General features: G+C 40.2%; 1 protein-coding gene across 1 annotated transcript in view; it reads right to left on the reverse strand.

Annotated features, from left to right (window-relative positions):
- ADPRHL1 (ADP-ribosylhydrolase like 1) overlaps positions 1-19822 on the reverse strand; it is a 33636-nt gene extending 13814 nt beyond the window's left edge. Inside the window, exons 1-3 of the mRNA XM_073327368.1 lie at positions 19586-19822; positions 6782-6946; positions 1720-1845 (exon numbers count right to left, since the gene is read on the reverse strand). Coding sequence (XP_073183469.1) covers positions 1720-1845; positions 6782-6946; positions 19586-19799 — 505 coding nt within the window. The 5' untranslated portion in view covers positions 19800-19822. The remainder of the gene's footprint in view (positions 1-1719; positions 1846-6781; positions 6947-19585) is intronic.
- Between the last annotated feature and the right edge of the window lie 414 nt (positions 19823-20236).

Below are 20236 nucleotides of genomic sequence, written 5' to 3' on the forward strand. Positions count from 1 at the left end.
TCTGTCAGGACTCTTGGCTGAAGCATGCTGCTCACTGGATGACGACTTATTTGACATATCAGGGAGATTCTGGTGTCAGTGGTACAACATGACAGCAAATAATGCAGACATCCAAAATAAATATCATGTGTTCATATGATACTTAAAAATCTTTTAACTCAAGTCACATGGAACAACTGACATGGACCAAGTAATTCAGTTATACTCGAAATCACTTGTTTACAAAATCATTCAGCTTGCAGACTGATTACGATTTTAGATGTAATACTGTTTCTTGCTCATTTTACTCTGAGTAACTAAGTCATTTCTTCATAGACATTGTGCATGCTACTATGTTCTGTACTTCAGGGTTCTTCCTATTTTGTTTTGGGATCTAACTGCCCTCAATAGGAAGCTGTGCAAGTAGTCTATGGTGTATATCTGCAGGTTGCGGATCATGGAATTTCACTGTGTTCAAGATAATATTGTCTTTTAAGAGACACTCGCAATGTTGGCTGAGTCAGAAAATGACTTGCTTGTTTTCTTATATCTACTTGTGAAATTTTTGAGCTTTTTTTCAAACACAGCCAAAAATACTGAGTGTAAACTTGAAAATAAAGCTAAGAAACCAGCTCGGTAATTGTAGACACTAAAGCCCCAATGCACAGCACTGGAACATGTGCTTAACTTCAAGCATATGAGTCAATGGTACTGCTCACATATTTAAAGTTAAGCACTGACCTAAGTGTCTTGCTGGATCAGGGCCTTATTCCTTATAAGAACATCCCCACCTTTTGGGCCATTCAATCTTTTTAGCACCTCAAGGTGTCAGACTATGCCATAATTCTGCTTCTCCCCACAGAATGCATTTTCCTGAGAGCATGGTCAAAGAGCAAAGGTGCAATAAGAAGCATGCCACTCACTGGTGCAGATTGTGTGTTTGTTAAAGACATGGTCAACATGAAACATCGAAATAAAACAGTACAGAATGCAACTAGTTGCATTAAGTTAGGAATACAATCATAAAGCCCTCATATGTGATTTGATTTGATATTTTGTTGGTGGCACTAGATTTATTAAATATGAAACTGTGCTATAGGGAAAAAGTTTGCTGATAGAGTAATGCTGGTCTTCAAGGAATTGTCAGGAGTAAAAATTGTCAGGAGTATTTTACAAAGTTACATCTCCAAATGAAACCATTACACCTGCTCCATGTCATAGTTCATTGTGTGTTTCTCTACTACTGTTTAAGTGGCACAGAAATATAAAAATGAACCTTCAGAACACAAACAAATGACATATTTGGATTTCTTCCTAAAACATGTGGATTTGGAAACATCTTGATATCCAATTTGCTCTCTTCACATCTATAGCTAACATAATCTGATGAGGTAAGACCCCATAACAGAAAAACAGTATCTTCTGAAGGATAAACCTGCGTGTTCACAGGGTCTTCTGGATAAAAGTGAAATTGTTACACAGTAATTTGAGCAGGATAGTAACATGCAAATTCTTCAGTCATTACAAGTGATGTTTAAGGGGGTTTTCCACCCTACAGCTGGAGTTGCTATGTATTGAACAAATACCTCATGGATGGCATGGCTCAAGTCAGAACCTAGGGGTCTCCAGATACGGCAGTAGTTCAACCAAGTGAGCTAACAGGAGCTGTGCTAGTCTGTTCCAAATTGATTATTAGTCATACATATCACAGGCAAATAATTTTATTTCAGTGGATGTTACCTGTAGGGTGATTATGAGTCATTCGTCCACATTCGATGCTCACTTCAATAAGAGTTTCTAGCCTCTCAGGCTTCCAGTATTTCATCCCTAAACACATGGCTTTTGTAGCAGCTCCAAATCCAGAACCTACGTTAAAAAATGTTACAGGCTTTAAAAAGGAAATAATTATACACAAAATGTAGAATGCCATTGGAAACAAGCATATTTTGCTAATTCAAATAACATTTAGGGAACAGCAAGCTATCAGTCAAACTGTACCGCAGTTTTCATAGCCTCACACATGGATCCGTGCCTCCACATGTGGAAACCTCATTACAATTGTCATTAAAAGTCCTGTAAGGAACACTGTAGGTGCACAAAAATAAGTGTTCTCCCTTTTCCCTTATTTCCCAGTGGGAGCAGCGATTGGCCGAACCTGTGGACGCGGCAGGTAAACAAACCAGCTTGGCCCGCCAGGGGCTTTCCCTGAACAAGCAGTGGACTTTGAGAACCACTGCTGTAGTGGTTTTAGACTCTTTTGCTCTGTCCCATAGGGTTGCACCCTTTTGTTCCAGTCCCACTTTGCCCACCATTTCTGGTCCCCCTCTGTTTTTCATTCTTCTACATTCAAGTCAGGCTGTTTTCTTCTTCTCCTTCAAGCTGACATGGGCACCAGTGGGGGGAACATTGAGACCACGGGGGAGAGAGTCTTCCTCATCTCACTTCCATTCCCTAGTGCCATGATGGCCTCTAGCAGCTGAGTGGTGTAACTGCAGGAAAAGACCCCCTCAGTGCCTGTAGCCCTGGCCTACAGCATGCTCAGTGCAGAGAGAAACTTGGAGAATTTAGCTGCCAAACCCTAACAAGACTCTCCATTTAGGTGTATTGGCAGAGTTACAGCAAAAGGTACATCTCTGATACCAGGGTGACCCACCTGTCAAATTTCAAGTCTTTGGTCTAGAGCATGGAGGGCCCAAAGCTACTCAATTAAATGGTTAGGAGAATTTTTTTTAACACTGGCAAAACAACATATTTCCCCATAATCTCTTAGAAACAGCTAAACCATGTTTGTTGAAGTCTTAAAAAAAATTCAGCCCAAGGCAAATGCCCAGCATGGAAAATTTCAGCCTGAACGATTAAAGTTTAGCAAGGTTCTGAGTCACTGAAAACAGGGTCTTACAATGGAAAACATTAGGCAACATTAACTACAATCACTGCCAGTTCAGCCTATAATACTAGAATCACTTCATCCTTTAATAAAAAGAAAAGGAGTACGTGTGGCACCTTAGAGACTAACAAATTTATTTGAGCATAAGCTTTCGTGAGCTATAGCTCACTTCATCCTTTAATGTAATTCAGCTACTTCTGAAACAGAATATGGCCATTATTTGACAGTGTACAGAAACAGCACACAACAGTTTATCACAAGAAGTGACTAGGATCACTGTATCCAGAGGAAATTGAGCACACAAAATTTATGTAGGCAATATGTAGTTACCCGCTCTGCAATTTTCTCCAGGACATGGAGGCCAACATAGCAACTTTTGCAAAAGTGAGACACTCTAGAATGACCACAAGAAACCAAGAATTTGGTTCTAACCTCATCTGAAAGATTAATCTCATCACCAGACTTTCAGTTCTACTGGAATCTTCTAATCTCGTGAAGACATTTAGATGCTTGGGTATAGGGAATCCCTCACCTCAATTAAATTGTGCTCTGCTCTCAAGATTTAAAAAAATCCTTCTTGAAATATACAGATCTGCATTTTTTATCTGCAGAATAGTTTGGCAAAACACAAGATGAAGCAGTGGGGGCAAAAAACTTAACTGGCTTCAAGACCGAGCTTGATAAGTTATGGAAGGGATGGTATGATGAGACTGCCTACAATGGTATGTAGTTGATCTGTGACTGTTAACAGCAAATATTTCCAATGGCTAGTGATGGGACACTAGATAGATTGGGCTCTGAGTTACTACAGAGAATTCTTTCGTAGGTGTCTGACTGGTGCATCTTGCCCACCTTCTCAGGGTCTAACTGATCACCATATTTGAAGTTGGAAAAGAATTTTCGTCTGTGTCAGATTGGCAGAGACCCTGGAGGTGTTTTGCCTTCCTCTGCAGCATGGGGCATGGGTCACTTGCAGGTTTACACTAGTGTAATGGTTGATTCTCTGTAACTTGAAGTCTTTAAACCATGATTTGAGGACTTCAGTAACTCAGCCAGAGGTTAGGGGTCTATTACAGGAGTGGGTGGGCAAGGTCCTGTGGCCTGCAATATGCAGGAGGTCAGACTAGATGATCAGGATGGTCCCTTCTGACCTTAAAATCTATAAGTTTTCATTTTAGAGAATTCTAGCTTAAGGCATCCTAAGAACCATACCTCCAGCATGAGAAGAAGAAGAAGGAGAAGGCTGAGAAGAATAGATAGGAACCCGAAGAGCTAATTAAACTATGTAACGGTGATACTCTGTTTCTAGAGGTATATATAGCTTTCTCAGGGTCACCCATGCAGTCTCCGTCTGCTTGAATTTCCTCAGCCTCGACTTAAAATCAGCTAGAGCATGCATAGTGCCCATCACAGGGGCATTGCCCAGTCCCTGACACACAGGAGGAGTAAATGGACTGGAGTTGCCAGGATTACTTTCCTTCCCTCCCAGAAGCTGTGTTGAGGAACTGAGCATGTGAGAGCAGACCTATTCATGTTGAAGAGAGTTGGCTGCAGAAGGGCAAAAATAAACAATGATGGCATGCACTGCAGTGTTTTGGTCCTGATATTGCATCAATATTTGATGCTGTTGAGTGGTGTTGATGCAGTGTCATATCACAGCGATACAGTATCATATCAACCCAGTGAGATTTACATTACTATATTTTAGTGACTGTGACTATTTCATTTGTTGATAAAGTGGCTCTCCGGTTCTTCAAGGTTAAACTGTATGTATATGTGTGTATATATTACTAAATGTATAGCTTATTTAACCTTGAAGACCTGGAGAGTCACAAATTAAATAGTCAGAGAGACCCTCAAATATATATTATGTATATACACCAATCTCTCACTATGTGACAGAGAACAGTGCTAAAGGATGGTAGGGTTATCAGTGAAGAAAAAATTGGTCTTGGGAGTTTAATGCTGTAGCTATCTGAACGAAGATAATATAATCAGATCTTTCGTTTTCCGCCACTGAAGAGTTACACTGAAAAGATTATCTATCTATAGGGTGACCAGACATCCCATTTTAAAGGGACAGTCCGGTATTTAAGTCCTCCTGCAGGTGTCCTGACTTTTTCTTAAAAACAGGCAAATTGTCCGGTATTTTCTGTCTCACCCCCATCAGTACTGGCAGGTCCTGTTGCTGGCCAGATCCCTGATTGCCAGCTGCCTGCCCACCACCGGTGAGTGTGTTTGTGTGTGGGGGGTCAAGTGGCCAACAATAGGGGTGGGTGTGCAAGGCTGTTGGCGGGGCAAAGCTGCAGTATATGGGGGTGGCCGCTCCCACTGCAAGGCCCTCAGTGCAGCCCCCACTGCGTGTTGGCTCTTGACCAGCAGGGTCCCATCCCCCAACCTGTTTCTGGATGGCACTGGCTGGGCACTGCGAGCTCTGGTGGCTTGGGAGTGAGGGCAGGCACCAGGTAGTGGCTGGCTACATGTTGCCTCTGCTGCCCACCCATTGGCCCTTTACATGCTCCCCTTCTCACTGTCCTCTCCCTGCTTTGCCCCTTCACCCTCCCCACCTGCCCCAGCCCCGCTGCTCCTCCATATCTCCCTTGGCAGGACGTGTCCCATTCCCAGCGGTGTGCTGAGAACCAGCCCCTGGACAGAGCGCTCAGCTCATCAGCAGCCTGGCTGGCAGGCTCCTTCTGTCCCCCACTGCCTCTGGCTGGGCTGGCGCCCCAGGAAAGCCCAAGACCCTCCAGCCCTCAGCACTGGCCCGGAGGAGCCGAGCCCTGGTGCACAATGCATCCTAAAGGGCGTAGCCACTTCTTGCCCATGCTGTAGACGGGGGACAGGAGGCAGCTGGGTTATATCGGTGGTCAGCAGCAGCCTGGAGGTGTTAGCTGCCTCTCAACACTGTGAGGGCAGGAAGAGACAAGCTACTTTCAGCCACAGGAGAGCAGGGAGGGAGGGAAGAGATGAGCTCTTCAAAGACATGAGCCAGGTCATCCCTTCTCCCCACCTCCCCTGTGGCTGGAAGCAGCTCCCATCCTTTCCCTCCCACACAGTGCCAAAAGGCTGCCGCTGGCCACATTCTGGTGTGAACCCTGGCAGAAATCTAGAGAGGGGAGGCATGTGACCCTGCTTGCCCCACCCATGTGTTGCCTTGGGAAGATGCAGCGCCAGTTATCAGGAGAGGCGGGTCCATCCTGGGGGTCCAGCCAGGCATGGAGCATGGAGAGTGCCAGGCAGGAAGGGGTTGGGTTGGTCAGTCACCCCCCTCATGTGAGAGAGGTGTACGGGAATGTGTGTGTGTCACCTCTCCCTGTGTGAACCCTAAAGCCTTAGGGGTAAGAAGGTAAATAAAAAGAATCCAACTACGCTGCATTTATTTTAACAGGGGCTCAGTCAACTTGATGTTAATTTGAACGTTTGTACTGCATAGTTGTGATTGATTGCCATTGAACTCGCTTGAATACAAGTAATTTTACCAGGTGTCCCGTATTCAGCATAGGGAAATATGATCACCCTATCTATCTATCTCAACTGCAAGCTCAACAATTTGTCTTTTTCAGTGGGATCATTAAAAAGATCAAAAACTAGAGAAACAAAAATGGAAACATGGTGGAAAATAGTCTTTAAAATAAACATGAAATTCAGTGACAAAATTCTGGACCCAGAAGCATACAGCCGGGAATAAAGTTTCTTTAAATAGATGTTAAGCAGGCCAGAGTTGATTTACAAAAGGACATAGTGCCCTACAAAAGGAATTTCTTGCATATCACTTGCCATTTTTGGACAAACCTAGCATTGTTACAGTAGTAATATCTTATTTGTGGAGGGGAAAAATAATCTATTTCTAGATATTTAACTTTAAAATAAATGTGTTATTAACTATCAATATATAACAGATAGAAAATACTGTACCCTTTTCATTAAATGGTGTGTGCCAAGCTAGGAGATAGTTATCTGGTTTTAACTGTGAGCAACCTTCAATGGTAGCGGGGTCTGACCATTTCCCTGGAAGTTTGTCAATAATCTCAACATAGCGTTTTACCAAGTCACGATACAGGTCTTCTAAACACCAGTAATCTGTTCAGAATAAAGAATAAAGGACCATTATTAGTGGTAAAAAGAAGAGGGGAATCATGCAACCCAATCATGCATTTTTCAAATACTACTATTTTTCATTTCTAATTTATGTGAAGATTTGTTAAACATAAATGAATACAAACCCGTTTATACAAACCATTAAAACAGTCCTGGAGAGGGTACATCTGCATCTCCGTCCAAATTGCAATAAATAATATAAACAAGCAAAAGCAGAAAACACTAGAGAGACATATTTTCATTTAGTTAGTTAGTTATTATTTTAATTCCCTCCAGTGACTGTTGCTTCAGCACCCATTTAGGCCCTCATTGAACAAGGTACTTAAACATGTGCCTCACTTTAAGGCCGTGAGAAGTCCCTTTGACTTTAATATGGCTATTCAAGTGCTTAAAATTATGTACATGCTTTAATACCTTGACAAACCAGAGCCTCTGAGTTTATATGTGGACACTAGTCCAGTTCAAGACTGAATTACCCTGTTTAAAAAATTGCCACTCGCTAGTTTTCAATTCTACTGGTTCATGCGTAATTAAGCACAGGGGCAAATTAGTGGTTTTTAATATATTTTTATTAATTGTAAATTTTATATAATTATTGATCATTTATTTAGATTTGCGGACTTTTTGGTGCAGAGGTCCATGTCTTCCTATATTTCTTCAGTGTCCAACACAATGAACTCTTGATCCTTGGTGGGTGTTACCATGATATAAATTATGATGATGAGGATGGTTAATAATAATAGTGAATCTCTATACTCTTTGTGATTTTCTTAGCAAATGCAGGGGCGGCCCTAGACTAGCTGCCTGCAACTGGTGCCATAGGCGAACCATGCAGTCATGTCTCCCCACCCCCAAGCCCCAAGGGCAGATCTAGGCTGAGGTTTTTGGTAAACTGGGAAACATTTTGCCCCTTTTTTCCTTTTAATGTTTTTTAAGCATTTTTTTTTAAACATTGGCTTAATTATTCGGTTTGTCCGTAGGTCCAACCAATGTTTCTGAGATCCGATAAAATAGAGACACGAAATTTTCAGAATAGATTTGTACACAACAGCTAGATGATATTTCAGTCCGATTTCAAATAGAAATGCATTAAAATGTTAATTATAATTTTTTATTACAAATCCAAAACTATCCATTACGCTATCCTGCTTTAACTGCCATTACCACCACATCCAATATAGAAAGAAATAAGAAAACTCTTCAATGAATTTTAACCTGTATTTAAAAAACACTCCGAATAAAAAATGCTCTGGGCTCTTAAAACATGACTTTTCTTGGTTTAAGTTTTGAAAATTCAGTCACTAGTTCTTTTAGATCCAATTTTCCAGCTATTTCATGCTCTATTGACATTGTCGCAAGTCCAACAAGTCTCTCTTGCACCATTGTTGAACGCAGATAAGTTTTTATCAATTTTAACTTGAGAAGCTACGTTCCCCACTAGCTACAGAAACTGGCAAAGTTAAAAGGATGCGAAGAGTTAAAAAAATGTTTGGAAAATTGTCTGTGAGTTTATTTTCACAAACAAACTTCAGTACTTCTTCAGGAGTGGAATGTGTCTTAAGTCACCTTGTAAAAGCCTGAAGCTTACTACACAAATCTGTAGCATCAATGTCTTTTGAATTTTCACGAGTCAATGCCAACTCCAGTTTTATACAAAATTCTCTTATCTGTTTTGCTGTTTTCTTTTGCAAGCTGTGGATATCATACAGACAGCCAAATACTGACTGCTGCATCTGTTGAAATCTTTCGTCAACCGAGTGAATAGCAGTATCAAGGACTGTGAAGTAGAAATTCACTTTGAACCTTTGTTTTGGGTTCTGAATGGGTGTGTCTCGTCCTTCATATGAAAACTGCGGTTTCTTTTGCCGAATGCGAACTGGCTCTGGTTCAAATTCTGTCGGAAAGTCTATTTCTTCAGCAAGCTCAAGAGAATCTATCAGTGTTCTTTCGAACCCTTCATCACTTCTGAATTTCTCCAGAATATTTTTAGTTTGCTACAATTTTTGAATAGCAGAATGTATGTTCAAGTTCTTTTCCTGAAGCTGCTTACTAGTGAGGTTAATTTTGAAAAGGATATTATATCACAAAATGAGTGAAGTCACAAATTTGAACTTGGAAAGGCCATTTGCAAGAGCTTCTGCATCTGAACATACCACATTGTCAGATGATCCAGAAATTTCAATTAGGGCATCATAAATGTTTCCAAGTTCATAGCAAAGAGGCTTCAAAGCATCAATGCAACCCTCCCATCTTGTCTGACTACGTGGTTTCACAGTTAGAGAATTCACATGGCAAGTCAGAATCTCCCAACGGCGTGTTGAGCCCGAGAAAAACACATAAACATGTTACACCAGGTCAAAGAAACTGCTTGCCTCCAAACAGCATCTAGCAGCATAATTGACAACCAAATTCAGAGAATGCACACTGCAAGGAACAAAAAAGGCCCTAGGATTGATTTCCATCATTCTCCTTTGCACACCTTTGTCTTTACCCTTCATATTACTCCCATTATCATAGCCTTGGCCATATAAATTTTCAACAGATAACGACATTGTTTCAAGCTCTTGTAGAATAGTTTCAGTCATAAATGCTTCAGTTGTCTCCTTCAGTGGTACGAAACCCAAAAAATGTTCCCTATGAGCACTTTAACATTATCTTTGTCAGCAGACTTTTCCATAGCCACAAAACGAATGATCATCATCATTTGTTCAATATGACTCACATCTGATGTACAGTCCAGTATTATTGAAAAGTATTTTGCAGAATGGGCAGCTTCTACAATTTTCTTTTTAATGGCATTTGCTAGGATTTGAATCAGTTCATTCTGCATATTTTTTCCTAAGTAATGAATCTGTGTTTCATGATCAGTTATTTTACGTAGGTACTCCTTCATGACTGGATCAACCAAAGCTAGGTATTCAACAAATTTTAAAAAGTTTCCATTACCTGGAGTGTAATTTTTCATTTCTACTGCAGCCGTGGAATGCTAAATTTTGCCCACTGAGAATACTCACTAAACAGACACTCTAATACTTGTTGCCAATATTCTTCTTTTTTCCTTGATCACACATACATTTTCTTCATCAGTAGTTTTTCCTTTTTTCAATCATAATTCAAGTTCTTTCCAATTTTGAAAACATTCCACATGTTCTGTACTCTTTCACGTGAAGAGAGAATTGAAGATATGTTTTTCCAGTCCTTCGAACCATTTTCAGTAAGTGATGTACCAATTGCTTGATTTCTAAACAACTTGCAGCAAAAGCAAAACACAGAGTCCTTTGACACTGAATATTGTAACCAGTTTCAATGAATTTCTTCCCCATTAATGAGTTTCCTCTTGTAATGCCGAGCAGAGAATTTTCTTTTATTTCCATCCTTAGGGAAGGGAAAATCATGAACTGGTTTGGGTCCATGTTCCACGAGAATTTGCTGCACACTGTCATCACATCTGGGCCATGAAGCTGGGTCCCCATATGGTAACTTGTTTGTAACTTCCTCATCCTTTCTTCCTTCTACTTTATTTACTTCAATTTCTGCATGTGTCTCTTAAGGTGAATAAATTTTCTCCAACTTCCATATCAGTCTGATGCTGTGAGCTGCCTTCATCTAGAAATAAGTTTCTATCATCTTGAGTTTCCAAACTGTTTTTTTGTGGATGTGAGCTACCCTCATCTCGAAGTAATATACCTTCATCTTGATGTTCCAAACTGCTTCCATGCGGATGTGAGCTAACCTCCTCTCCAAGTAAAATTCCCTCATCTGGATGCTGTGAACTGCTTCCATCTTTATTTGGATTAAAGTGACGATACTTCAGGAAGGATCCCTACTGTTTTGCTTGGTCCTTTTCTTTCTCAGCCTTTCATTTACGATACTCAGCTCCTGAGGGTTTTCTTTTCCTCTTTCTGACATGGGGCATTTGAATATTGTAATGTACTGTGCTCCTGACAGCAAGCATTATAGCTTTAAGGATGGCTGGCACACCCACCACATAACTGGCAATTTAAAGCACATTGCAGCCATCCCAACATGTCTTTTCACTGCTTAAAGGTTCAATGATTAGTAACATACACTCACTTACCTATTAAAACAGTCAGTTACAGCATTTACATGGAAATAAAATGACCTTTTTTGACGTTATAACCTGACACCGGTTGTTTGGAAAGTAATCCGCTTCCTCGCGGTTACCCGCTTGGAGTGTGACGTCATCACTTTTGTAGTCTATTAAGCATTAATACTGTTACTTTTCTTTTATTGACCTTATTTATTACATGTGAACCAGTTATAACAAAGAAAAGTTCATAATTATACAGCCCGATAATAACACTAAGGTTTAATAACTCTTAAAGATACTCACATTTTGGATTTATAACACTGAAAGATGTTATTCTTTATTCTTTGGCACTAAGAAACACAATTTTCCACAGTATTCGCTTGATTCTTAACCATCTACCTGTGACGTGTGTTAAAATGACCATTTGACGTGTATCAACTCACAACATCTCCGCTCTACATGAATTTCCGGCTATGCGATCTTGATGTATATTTGAGTTAGGTGTCACTAGCATTGCAGCTCTTGCTGCTGGCAGATGTGTTTCATTGTGGCTGAGTTATTGCTTATCAAAATTGCAGAGTGGGTCATCTTGACCCTATGTCGCAAATTTAAAAAAAATTTCACTAAAATATTATTTATTTTTGCAGTAAATAAAGGATCTGACATATTAATAAATTCTCAGAAATGTAGAGAAATGAATTATAATTCATATTTCCTCCGTACGCGCACAGGAATTGAAATAATGACATCATTATTTTATTTGTATTTTTTTTCATCTTTTTCTTTTTTTTTCATTTTCTTTTTTTTTTTCATTTGATTTTTCTCCCCTCGAATTTGGCACCCAATTTAACTTGGCACCCTAGGTGACCACCTAGTTCACCTATATGGATGGACCACCCTGAAATGATTCTCTGAAATATGGTCATTAACTACATTTACTTGTTGGTTATTTCTACTGTGCTGAAACCTGAGGTCTTCACTGAGAGCCCTTAGTCATGTTGAATAATACATTGCTTCTTCAGTAGGGCTACCTGTTGGACTAAATTACTAAGTACACCAACACCTCATCAGCTCATTCCAATTGGGCTTAAAAGAATGCACCTGGACCCTTGAGGGAAGAGAGACCTGGTGAGTCAGGGCTGCCTGGGTCAGTTAGGAAAGGGCTGATGAGATCTGCCAGAGACCGGGGCAGGGGCAGGAGGTCCCTTTAGGAAGCTGCAGATGGTTCCTGGGGAAGGCTGGAGAGCAACAAGGGGGGGTTTGCTGGCTAACTTCCTCAAGCCAGAGAATCAGGGCTGGAGACCAGAAAGCAGCAGAGGGAAGTACCTGCTGGCTCTATGCTGGAGAGCTGAAGCGGAGAGCCAAAGAGGGCTGAAGGCAGGGAGCAGCTGATGCGCTTACTCACTGACATCTCCACACTGGAGAGCTGGATCCAGGGGAACTGTGAGAGAGCTAGGGGGACAGAGGGATGCTCTCCTGGTGAAGATGCACTTCCAGCAGAGAGGCTGTGGGGATTCCTGCTGGGAAGAGAGGGGTTGCACTCCATCCGGCCAGAGCAGAGGGACGGAAAATTACTGACTGGGAGCCTCAGTGTGGTGGAAGATACCAGAGTGTTGTATGGAAAGACTCACAGCAGAGATGCTGGTGGGCTGCCCACTGGGAAGAGTGGGGTGTTAAGGACAGTATACACTGGGTGTAGGAAACTGATTATGTTTGGGACTTTTGTTGGGGATTTTTTGAATGATGTTTTGGTAATAAACTGGCCCCAAGGAGGGCTGTTATTCAAGCAAGACAACCTGAAATTGAGTTACTGGGAACTCTGAATGGGGAAACTGAGGCAGGAGTACCTGTTGGGCTGCAGGATGGTGCTCTATGACAGGAACAAATAGTGAAAATCACATGCCTCAGGCATCCTGTGGGGAAAGCTCATCTAATAACACCTCTATTTCAGTCACTGTCCAGTTCTTCAGAATAATGGAAGAGAGTCAATTTAAGGCAAGGAATGCAGGCTCATAATCCAGGGATGTTCTTTAAATGACCATATATGCAGTAAAACAAGGTTAAAAACAGCAGTTTCCCTTCTTCCATCTGTAGCGTATCATATAAAACATATCCCTCAACCCACATGGAATCCCAGAGGAGCAAGGACATCTTCAAGCCACCCCCTGCCCCCCATTTCAGACTTAGCCAGATGCCATTTTATGTAGGTGGGAAACAAGAGGCAGAAATGTATCAGTTGGGTAGGCACATGCTTCCTTGCACATCAGCTACCTGGAGCTAATGGAAGGGCTTTTGCCACCAGAAGGTGGATTAAGAACCAGGCCTGTTCTTGTATCCTTTTAAAAAGAACATGGTAGCATAAACTGCTTGGAGATGAAATCACAGAGATTGGCAAATATTTGCCTACTACTATAAAAGCTGTCTTCAATACCAAATCTATCTTCAATACTCTGGTCTAGAACATCCTGGGACCGCCTCAGTAGTAGTATCTTGACGGGTCCTGTATCTGCAGACTCACAGGGGAAGTTTTCAAGTTGTTATCTCAGCAATTAAGCCCACTAGAGATAGAAGCTTGTTTTTCTTCAAAACTGAAGCCTGATTATTTAAGTGCTTGTTCATGTCAGGAAGGACATGACTGGTTTCAATCATATCTGTATGGTTTCTCCTGCTCTTGGTAATATCAAGAGGTATCTTGATCTTCCTTCCATGCAATAAAGCATGCACTGAAAGAGCTCCTGGGATTGCTTCAACCTTTGTTCCTGGATGAGACTTTCTGCTTGGATGTTTGGCCAGATTCATGGGACCTAGGCTTTAGCTGAGTCGGTATGAGTATCAGCTGCCATTGCTGCTTGTTGCATATCCTTTCTCAGGTGCTCTGGCTGGCAAGATTGCAGTTCTGTGGTCATGCAAATGGAGAGGCTGACTGCTGTAGGAAATGTAGATTTGAATTGTGGTTTTACCATCTATGCTTTTGACAGCAGTAATTAATGGGACTCAAATAGCACTTGAATGTTGAAACTCTATGCTTTGCCTTAACAAAGTGAAGAGTAAAAAAGAATCATTGTGATTTTTTTCCTTAGAGGGATGTTACCAGAAGAAAAAAAATCAAGATTTTAAACACCAAAAAAGGTCCTGTTTAAGGAACAACTGAAAGGTAAAGTGCTGATGACTGTTGTGGTGAATACATTACAGAAGAAAAGGCACTTGTCTGTCACTTCCCAGTCTTTATTAAAATCCTGACTTCCTGGTATAATCTCTCTGGGAAAAAATCACACTTACACATTGCTTTGTTGGAGAAGATGTGAAGGAGTATAAGAATAATACAGTAACATAACTGATAACAGTTACCATTCTTCATGATTCCTCATTCCCCACTCACTTGCTCTATGTCATCAACATAGATGCTTGAATGAATACTGCCATTATAATGGAAAAGCCATTCAACTTCAGTACTGGTTTTGTGTCCATTTGATACAAATCTTTCAGCTTTTAGAATCACACTACAAACTCTAGGCCCTATCCTGCCAACTGACTCTCATGGGAGACCCTAACTTCAGTGTGGCTGTGTGGGAACAAAAGACCACCAGCACTGAGAAGCTGACAGGTCCTTCCATTGTAAGGTTTTCACAACACAGATCATGTCTGCTCTTGTGTTTATACAGTGCTTAGAGGAATGGGGCAGACTCCCAGTTGGAACCTCTGGATGCTACTAATAACAAAACACATACACAAAAGGTGAGGTGAAAGAAGAGGAAATAATGAAATGTTCTTGCAGCTGCAACAAAGGATCACTAAGTGTGTTATTAACCAATACAGCTAATAGGATTTTTTCCCCGTTTTTACTTTTTTGGGATCAGGGGTCTTCCAAATCTCTGATGAAGTTTCCCCCTTCTATGTACATTCAGCCTTATGCTCCTCAGTCTGCATCAAGGCCACCATCTTGGATGAGGAAGGCAGGAGCCTTCAGATGCTGACAATGCTGCTCCTTAAGCTTCAAATGAGAGAAAACAATCCATTTAGCAGCAGCTTCACAAAGTCACAGGTACAAGTAGTAGCTGAATAGGCCCAATAGACCTGGTTCCACTGACTTGAGTTTTATTCCATTGACTTCAATGCTTTGACACAACTCTGAAATGAGAATCGGGTCCAATATCTTTTATTTGCTTTCAGCCCACCATGGTGTTATGGACTGCTCTAGTTCTGTTTTTCTTCAGGTCATACGATAAAAGTTCATTCATTATGCTTGTGTTCTTTCCAGGCATGTGGCTGTGGGCTGAAGAGTCTTCACTAAAATTCCCGTCTCCAATTTGCAACTGTCTCAGTAGTCCAGTCACGCATTTTGTTATAGTTTCTCCAGGCAGTGTGTACGGCATTCAAAGTGCAGGATAAACACAGTCGGACATTGATCCTGGGCAAATGAGTTGAGTGGATGATATGAACCTCAATTAATCAATAAATTAAAGGAGGGTAATGTAATTAAAGCCAAGCAATATGGCTTTATAGGAAATAGATCCTGTCAAATTAACTCAGTATGTTTTTGGATGAGATTACAAGTTTGGTTGATAAAGGTAATAGTGTTAATGTCACATACTTAGACTTCTGTAAGGCATTTGACCTGGAACCACGCGACATTGTGGTTAAAAAACTAGAATGATAGACAATTAACATGGCACATATTAAATGGATTAAAAGCTGGCTAACTGATAGGTCTCAAAATGTAATTGTAAATGGGAAGTTGTCATTGAACGGGTGTTTCTAGTGGGGTCCCACAGGGATTGGTTCTTGGCCTACGCTTTTTAACATTTTTGTCAATGACCTAGAAGAAAACATAAAATCATCACTGATAAAGTTTGCAGATGACACAAAAATTGGGGGAGTGGTAAGTAAGGAAGAAGACAGCTCACTGATACAGAGCAAACTGGGTTGCTTCATAAGCTGGGTGTAGACACACAATATGTATTTTAATAAAATTACATGTAGCTATATACATATAATAGACTGTAGGTCTGGAAGGGACCTCAGTAGGTCATCTGATCATCTCCTGCACTGAGACAGGACTAAGTATTATCTCTCTAAGCCATCCTAGACAGATATTTATCTAACCTGTTCTTAAAAACCTCCAGTGATGGAGATTCCACAAGCTCCCTAGGAAATTATCAGAAGGGTAGCTGTGTTTGCTGCTTTTACAGATCCAGACTAAGAGTCCTGTGGCACCTTATAGACTAACAGATGTATTGGAGCATAAGCTTTCATGGGTGAATACTCAGAGTGGAAGAAAGACTTCTGTTTTACTTCCAACATTCCTGCTAATACATCCCAGAATTATGTTTGCTTTTTTTGCAACAGTATTACATTGTTGATTCATATTTAGTTTGTGAGCCACTATAACCCCTAGATCCTTTTCTGCAGTACTTCTTCCTAGGCAGTCATTTTTCATTTTGTACTTGTGCAATTAATTACTCCTTCTTAACTGTAGATCTTTGCATTTGTCCAAATTGAATTTTATCCTGTTTATTTCAGACCATTCCTCCAGTTTGTCAAGATCATTTTGAATTCTAATCCCTTCCTCCAAAGTGCTTGCAATCCCTCCCAACTTGGTATCATCCACAGACTTTATAAGTGTACTCTCCATACCATTATCCAAATCATTTACAAAGATATTGAACAGAACCAGACCCAGGACAGGTCCCTGTGGGATCTCACTTCTCTTCCACTTTGATTGAAAACTACCGATAACTATTCTCTGAATAGGTTTTCCAACCAGTTGTTCACCCACCTTATAGTAGGTTCATCTAGGCTGTTTCTCTAGTTTTCTTATGAGAAGACCACGTGAGACAGTACCAAAAGCCTTACTAAAGTTGAGATATATCACATTTATTACTTCCCCCTATCCACAAGTCCCCCTATCCCCTGTCAAAGAAGGATACAAGGTTGGTTTGACATGATTTGTTCTTGACAAATCCATGTTGACTTTTACTTTTCACCTTACTATTTTCTAGGTGCTTACAAACTGATTGTTTGATTATTTACTCCATTATCTTTCAAAGTACTGAGGTTAAGCTGACTGGTGAATAATTCCTTGTGTTGTCCTTATTCCCCTTTTTATATATAGGTATTTTATTTGTCCTGTCCAGTTCTTGGGTACCGATCCTGTCCTCCACGAGTTCACAAAGATAATCGCTGATGGCTCAGAGATCTCTTCAGCCAGTTCCTTAAGTATTCTAGGATGTATTTAGTCAGGCCCTGCCAACCTGAAGACTAGTTCTTAAGTCCTTAAGTCCTAATTTGTCTAGTTCTTAAGTTGTTCTTTTCCTATTTTAGTCTCAGATCCTACCCCATTTACACTGAAGTTTGCTGTGTTAGTAATCTGACCACTGTTAACCTTTTTGGTAAAAACTGAAACAAAAAAGGCATTTAACATCTCGGTCATTGCTGCATTTTCTATTGTTGTATTTCCCCTTGAGTAATAGGCCTACCGTCTCCTTGGTCTTCCTCTTGCTCATGTATTTGTAGATTTTTTTTTTAACCCTTTATGTCCCTAGCTAGTTTCATCTCATTTTGTGCCTTGACCGTTCTAATTGGCCATTTAGGAACAAAAAATGTAGGCCATACTTGCATGGGAAGCAGTGACTGAAAAAGATTTGGGGGGTCATGATGGATAATCAGCTGAACATGAGCTCCCAGTGCGACATTGTGGCCAAAAAGGTTAATACAATCCATGGAAGCATAAACAGGGGAATATTGAGTAGGAGTAGAGAGGTTAATTTTACCTCTGTATTTGGCACTCATGCAACAAATGCTGGAATATTGCTTCCAGTTCTAGCGTTCACAATTCAAGAAGAATGTTGATTAAATTGGAGAGAGTTTGTAGAAGAGCCATCAGAGTGGTTAAATGATTAGAAAGTATATTTTATAGTGATAGACTCAAGGAGCTCAATCTAAGTAGCTTAACAAAGAGACGGTTAAGGAGTGACTTAATTACCGTCTAAAAGTACCTACATGGGGAACAAATATTTGATAATGGGCTCTTCAGTCTAGCAGAGGAAGATATGACACCATCCAATGCTGGAAGTTAAAGCTAGACAAATTCATACTGGAAATAAGGCATACATTTTTAACCGTGAGGGTGATTAACCCTTAGAACAATTTACCCAACATTGAGGTGGATTTTCCATCACTGCCAAATTTTAAACCAAGATTGGATGTTTTTCTAAAAGATCTGGTCTGGGAATTATTTTGGGGAAGTTATACTGTGCTTGTGGTGATTTGTTGTTGTTGTTGTTTTTTAGGAATAGCTGTGCTTCTGTTGTATTTTAATAATACAATTTACTATTACACTACAGCATAATGAAAGGATTACAAGCAGGACTTGTCAGGCCTAGCAGATATCATTTAGACTTTTATAGAGCTTAAGAAGCAGGAAACGTGATGTGCATTTAATCATTGACCATATTCAGAAATATGTTAGACTGACATCTTGTCCTTATCTTTAGTGTATTAGCTATCCCTCAAACCATTGGTTAGCCAGTAGCCAAACATGAAGTATCCAACATTCTCTTCAACTGATCTCTGGACACTAAATTTAGAACAGTTCAGCAGCAGGCAGATAAAACATGAAATATGAGCACAAGTGAAATTGCATTAACTTAGACGATACATACATGTATCTATACATGCTAATACTTAGTTATATGTTATTATATTATTATATATATTATTACTTAATGTTAAGAGAAACAGACTAATTTTAAGAGAGGTATAAATATTTGCTTCATTTTGAATAAAAAGATCTCGCTAAACACTGTTACTATGTGCTTAATGGTGAGTTTTTGATGACAAGGACTTGCTAATCTTAAAAACTTTAGCTCAATGGGCAGAGAGTAGACATAAAAACCATTGCTTCCTAAAGAAGAAAAGTAATAACTTAAGAAAATGCAGAAGTACTTGTTCAAACTTGTGTGATTTTAGAGAACGATGCATATAAATAGCAGTGACTGTTGTAATATATTTTAGGTGAAAATATAGTAATTTAAAATGGCTCTCTGTAGATCAAAGATACACATTTTTCTAACCAGGTTACTCCTTAATGAATTTAAGATGGCCCAGTGACATCATGATGTACTGTATTAATGATTAGTCTATATGCATTTTTTCTGCACAAGAGCGTCATTCTTTTAAATACGTTTATTCCCAGAGGGCAGTACTGTTCCCTGAAACTTAGGGCACAGAAAATACTTATTTAACCAACTTTTCACTTTGATAGGTACCAAGTGCCCCACTGTATTAGTATTTAATTTTTATTAGCTTTGAACCTTAGAAAAAATATAGGGAGACACTCTAAACCTAAGAAATCAAACCTTGTTATTTTTTGTGGCTATCAGAACATTACTTTCCCCTGGGAGACAAGTTGTGGGCTTATACTGTTATTCAGTAAAGCTGTGTCTTTAGACTCTGAATAGGTTCTCCCAAGCTCACTGCTCCCATATCATTTAGTGCCTATTTTAAGAAAGCTAGCAGCTCCACAGCTTTATTCCCTCCCAATCTAGGTTTGCTAGTCAGCCATTACTTACCTGTGATGACAGCCTCTGCTGTAGCCATGTGCATGAGGGTATTGTCACTCACTGGCCATTTGTCTCCAGACAGCACCAGGTTCTCAAGTCCTCCAATTTCCTTTAGTTCCTCTTGGATCTTTGCACCTAAAGCACTGTTTTCTCGGGTGAAATTTCGATAACCAAGAGCATCCCCTACCCCTGCCAGCAAGACAGCAGCCTTAAATTTCTCCATCACAAGGGACTTTGACACTTCTCACTTTCCTTTTGTCTAAAGCAGCCACTGAGTCTGGATCTTTCTTTGTTCCTTTGCCTTCAGCTGAGTTCAACTGACACTTTATATTAGACATTGTGTCACTGCACAGATCTCGCTGTATAAGGCAAGGCTTGCCTTTTCTGGCTTTGCAGGTGCCACCTCTTGTCCCAAATCCAATGAAGAGAAAATATTTCTTAATCCAAGTATATTTTACAGGGGGTTAGTTAATTGTAAAAACATGTGTGTACAACATGCAAGAAGTGAAATGCAAAGATCAAAATCATTCCTGCAATGCAGCATAAAGCAAGCCAGAAATACTTTGACGATCCACTTTAAGTAACTCTACACCCAGATAAACAAATGTGTGGTGGGGTGTTAATTTTTTTAATGGCTTGTAAATGAACATGTTTTTCTTT

The sequence above is a fragment of the Lepidochelys kempii genome, chromosome 1 (assembly GCF_965140285.1).
Source record: "Lepidochelys kempii isolate rLepKem1 chromosome 1, rLepKem1.hap1, whole genome shotgun sequence".
Lineage (NCBI taxonomy): Eukaryota > Metazoa > Chordata > Testudines > Cheloniidae > Lepidochelys > Lepidochelys kempii.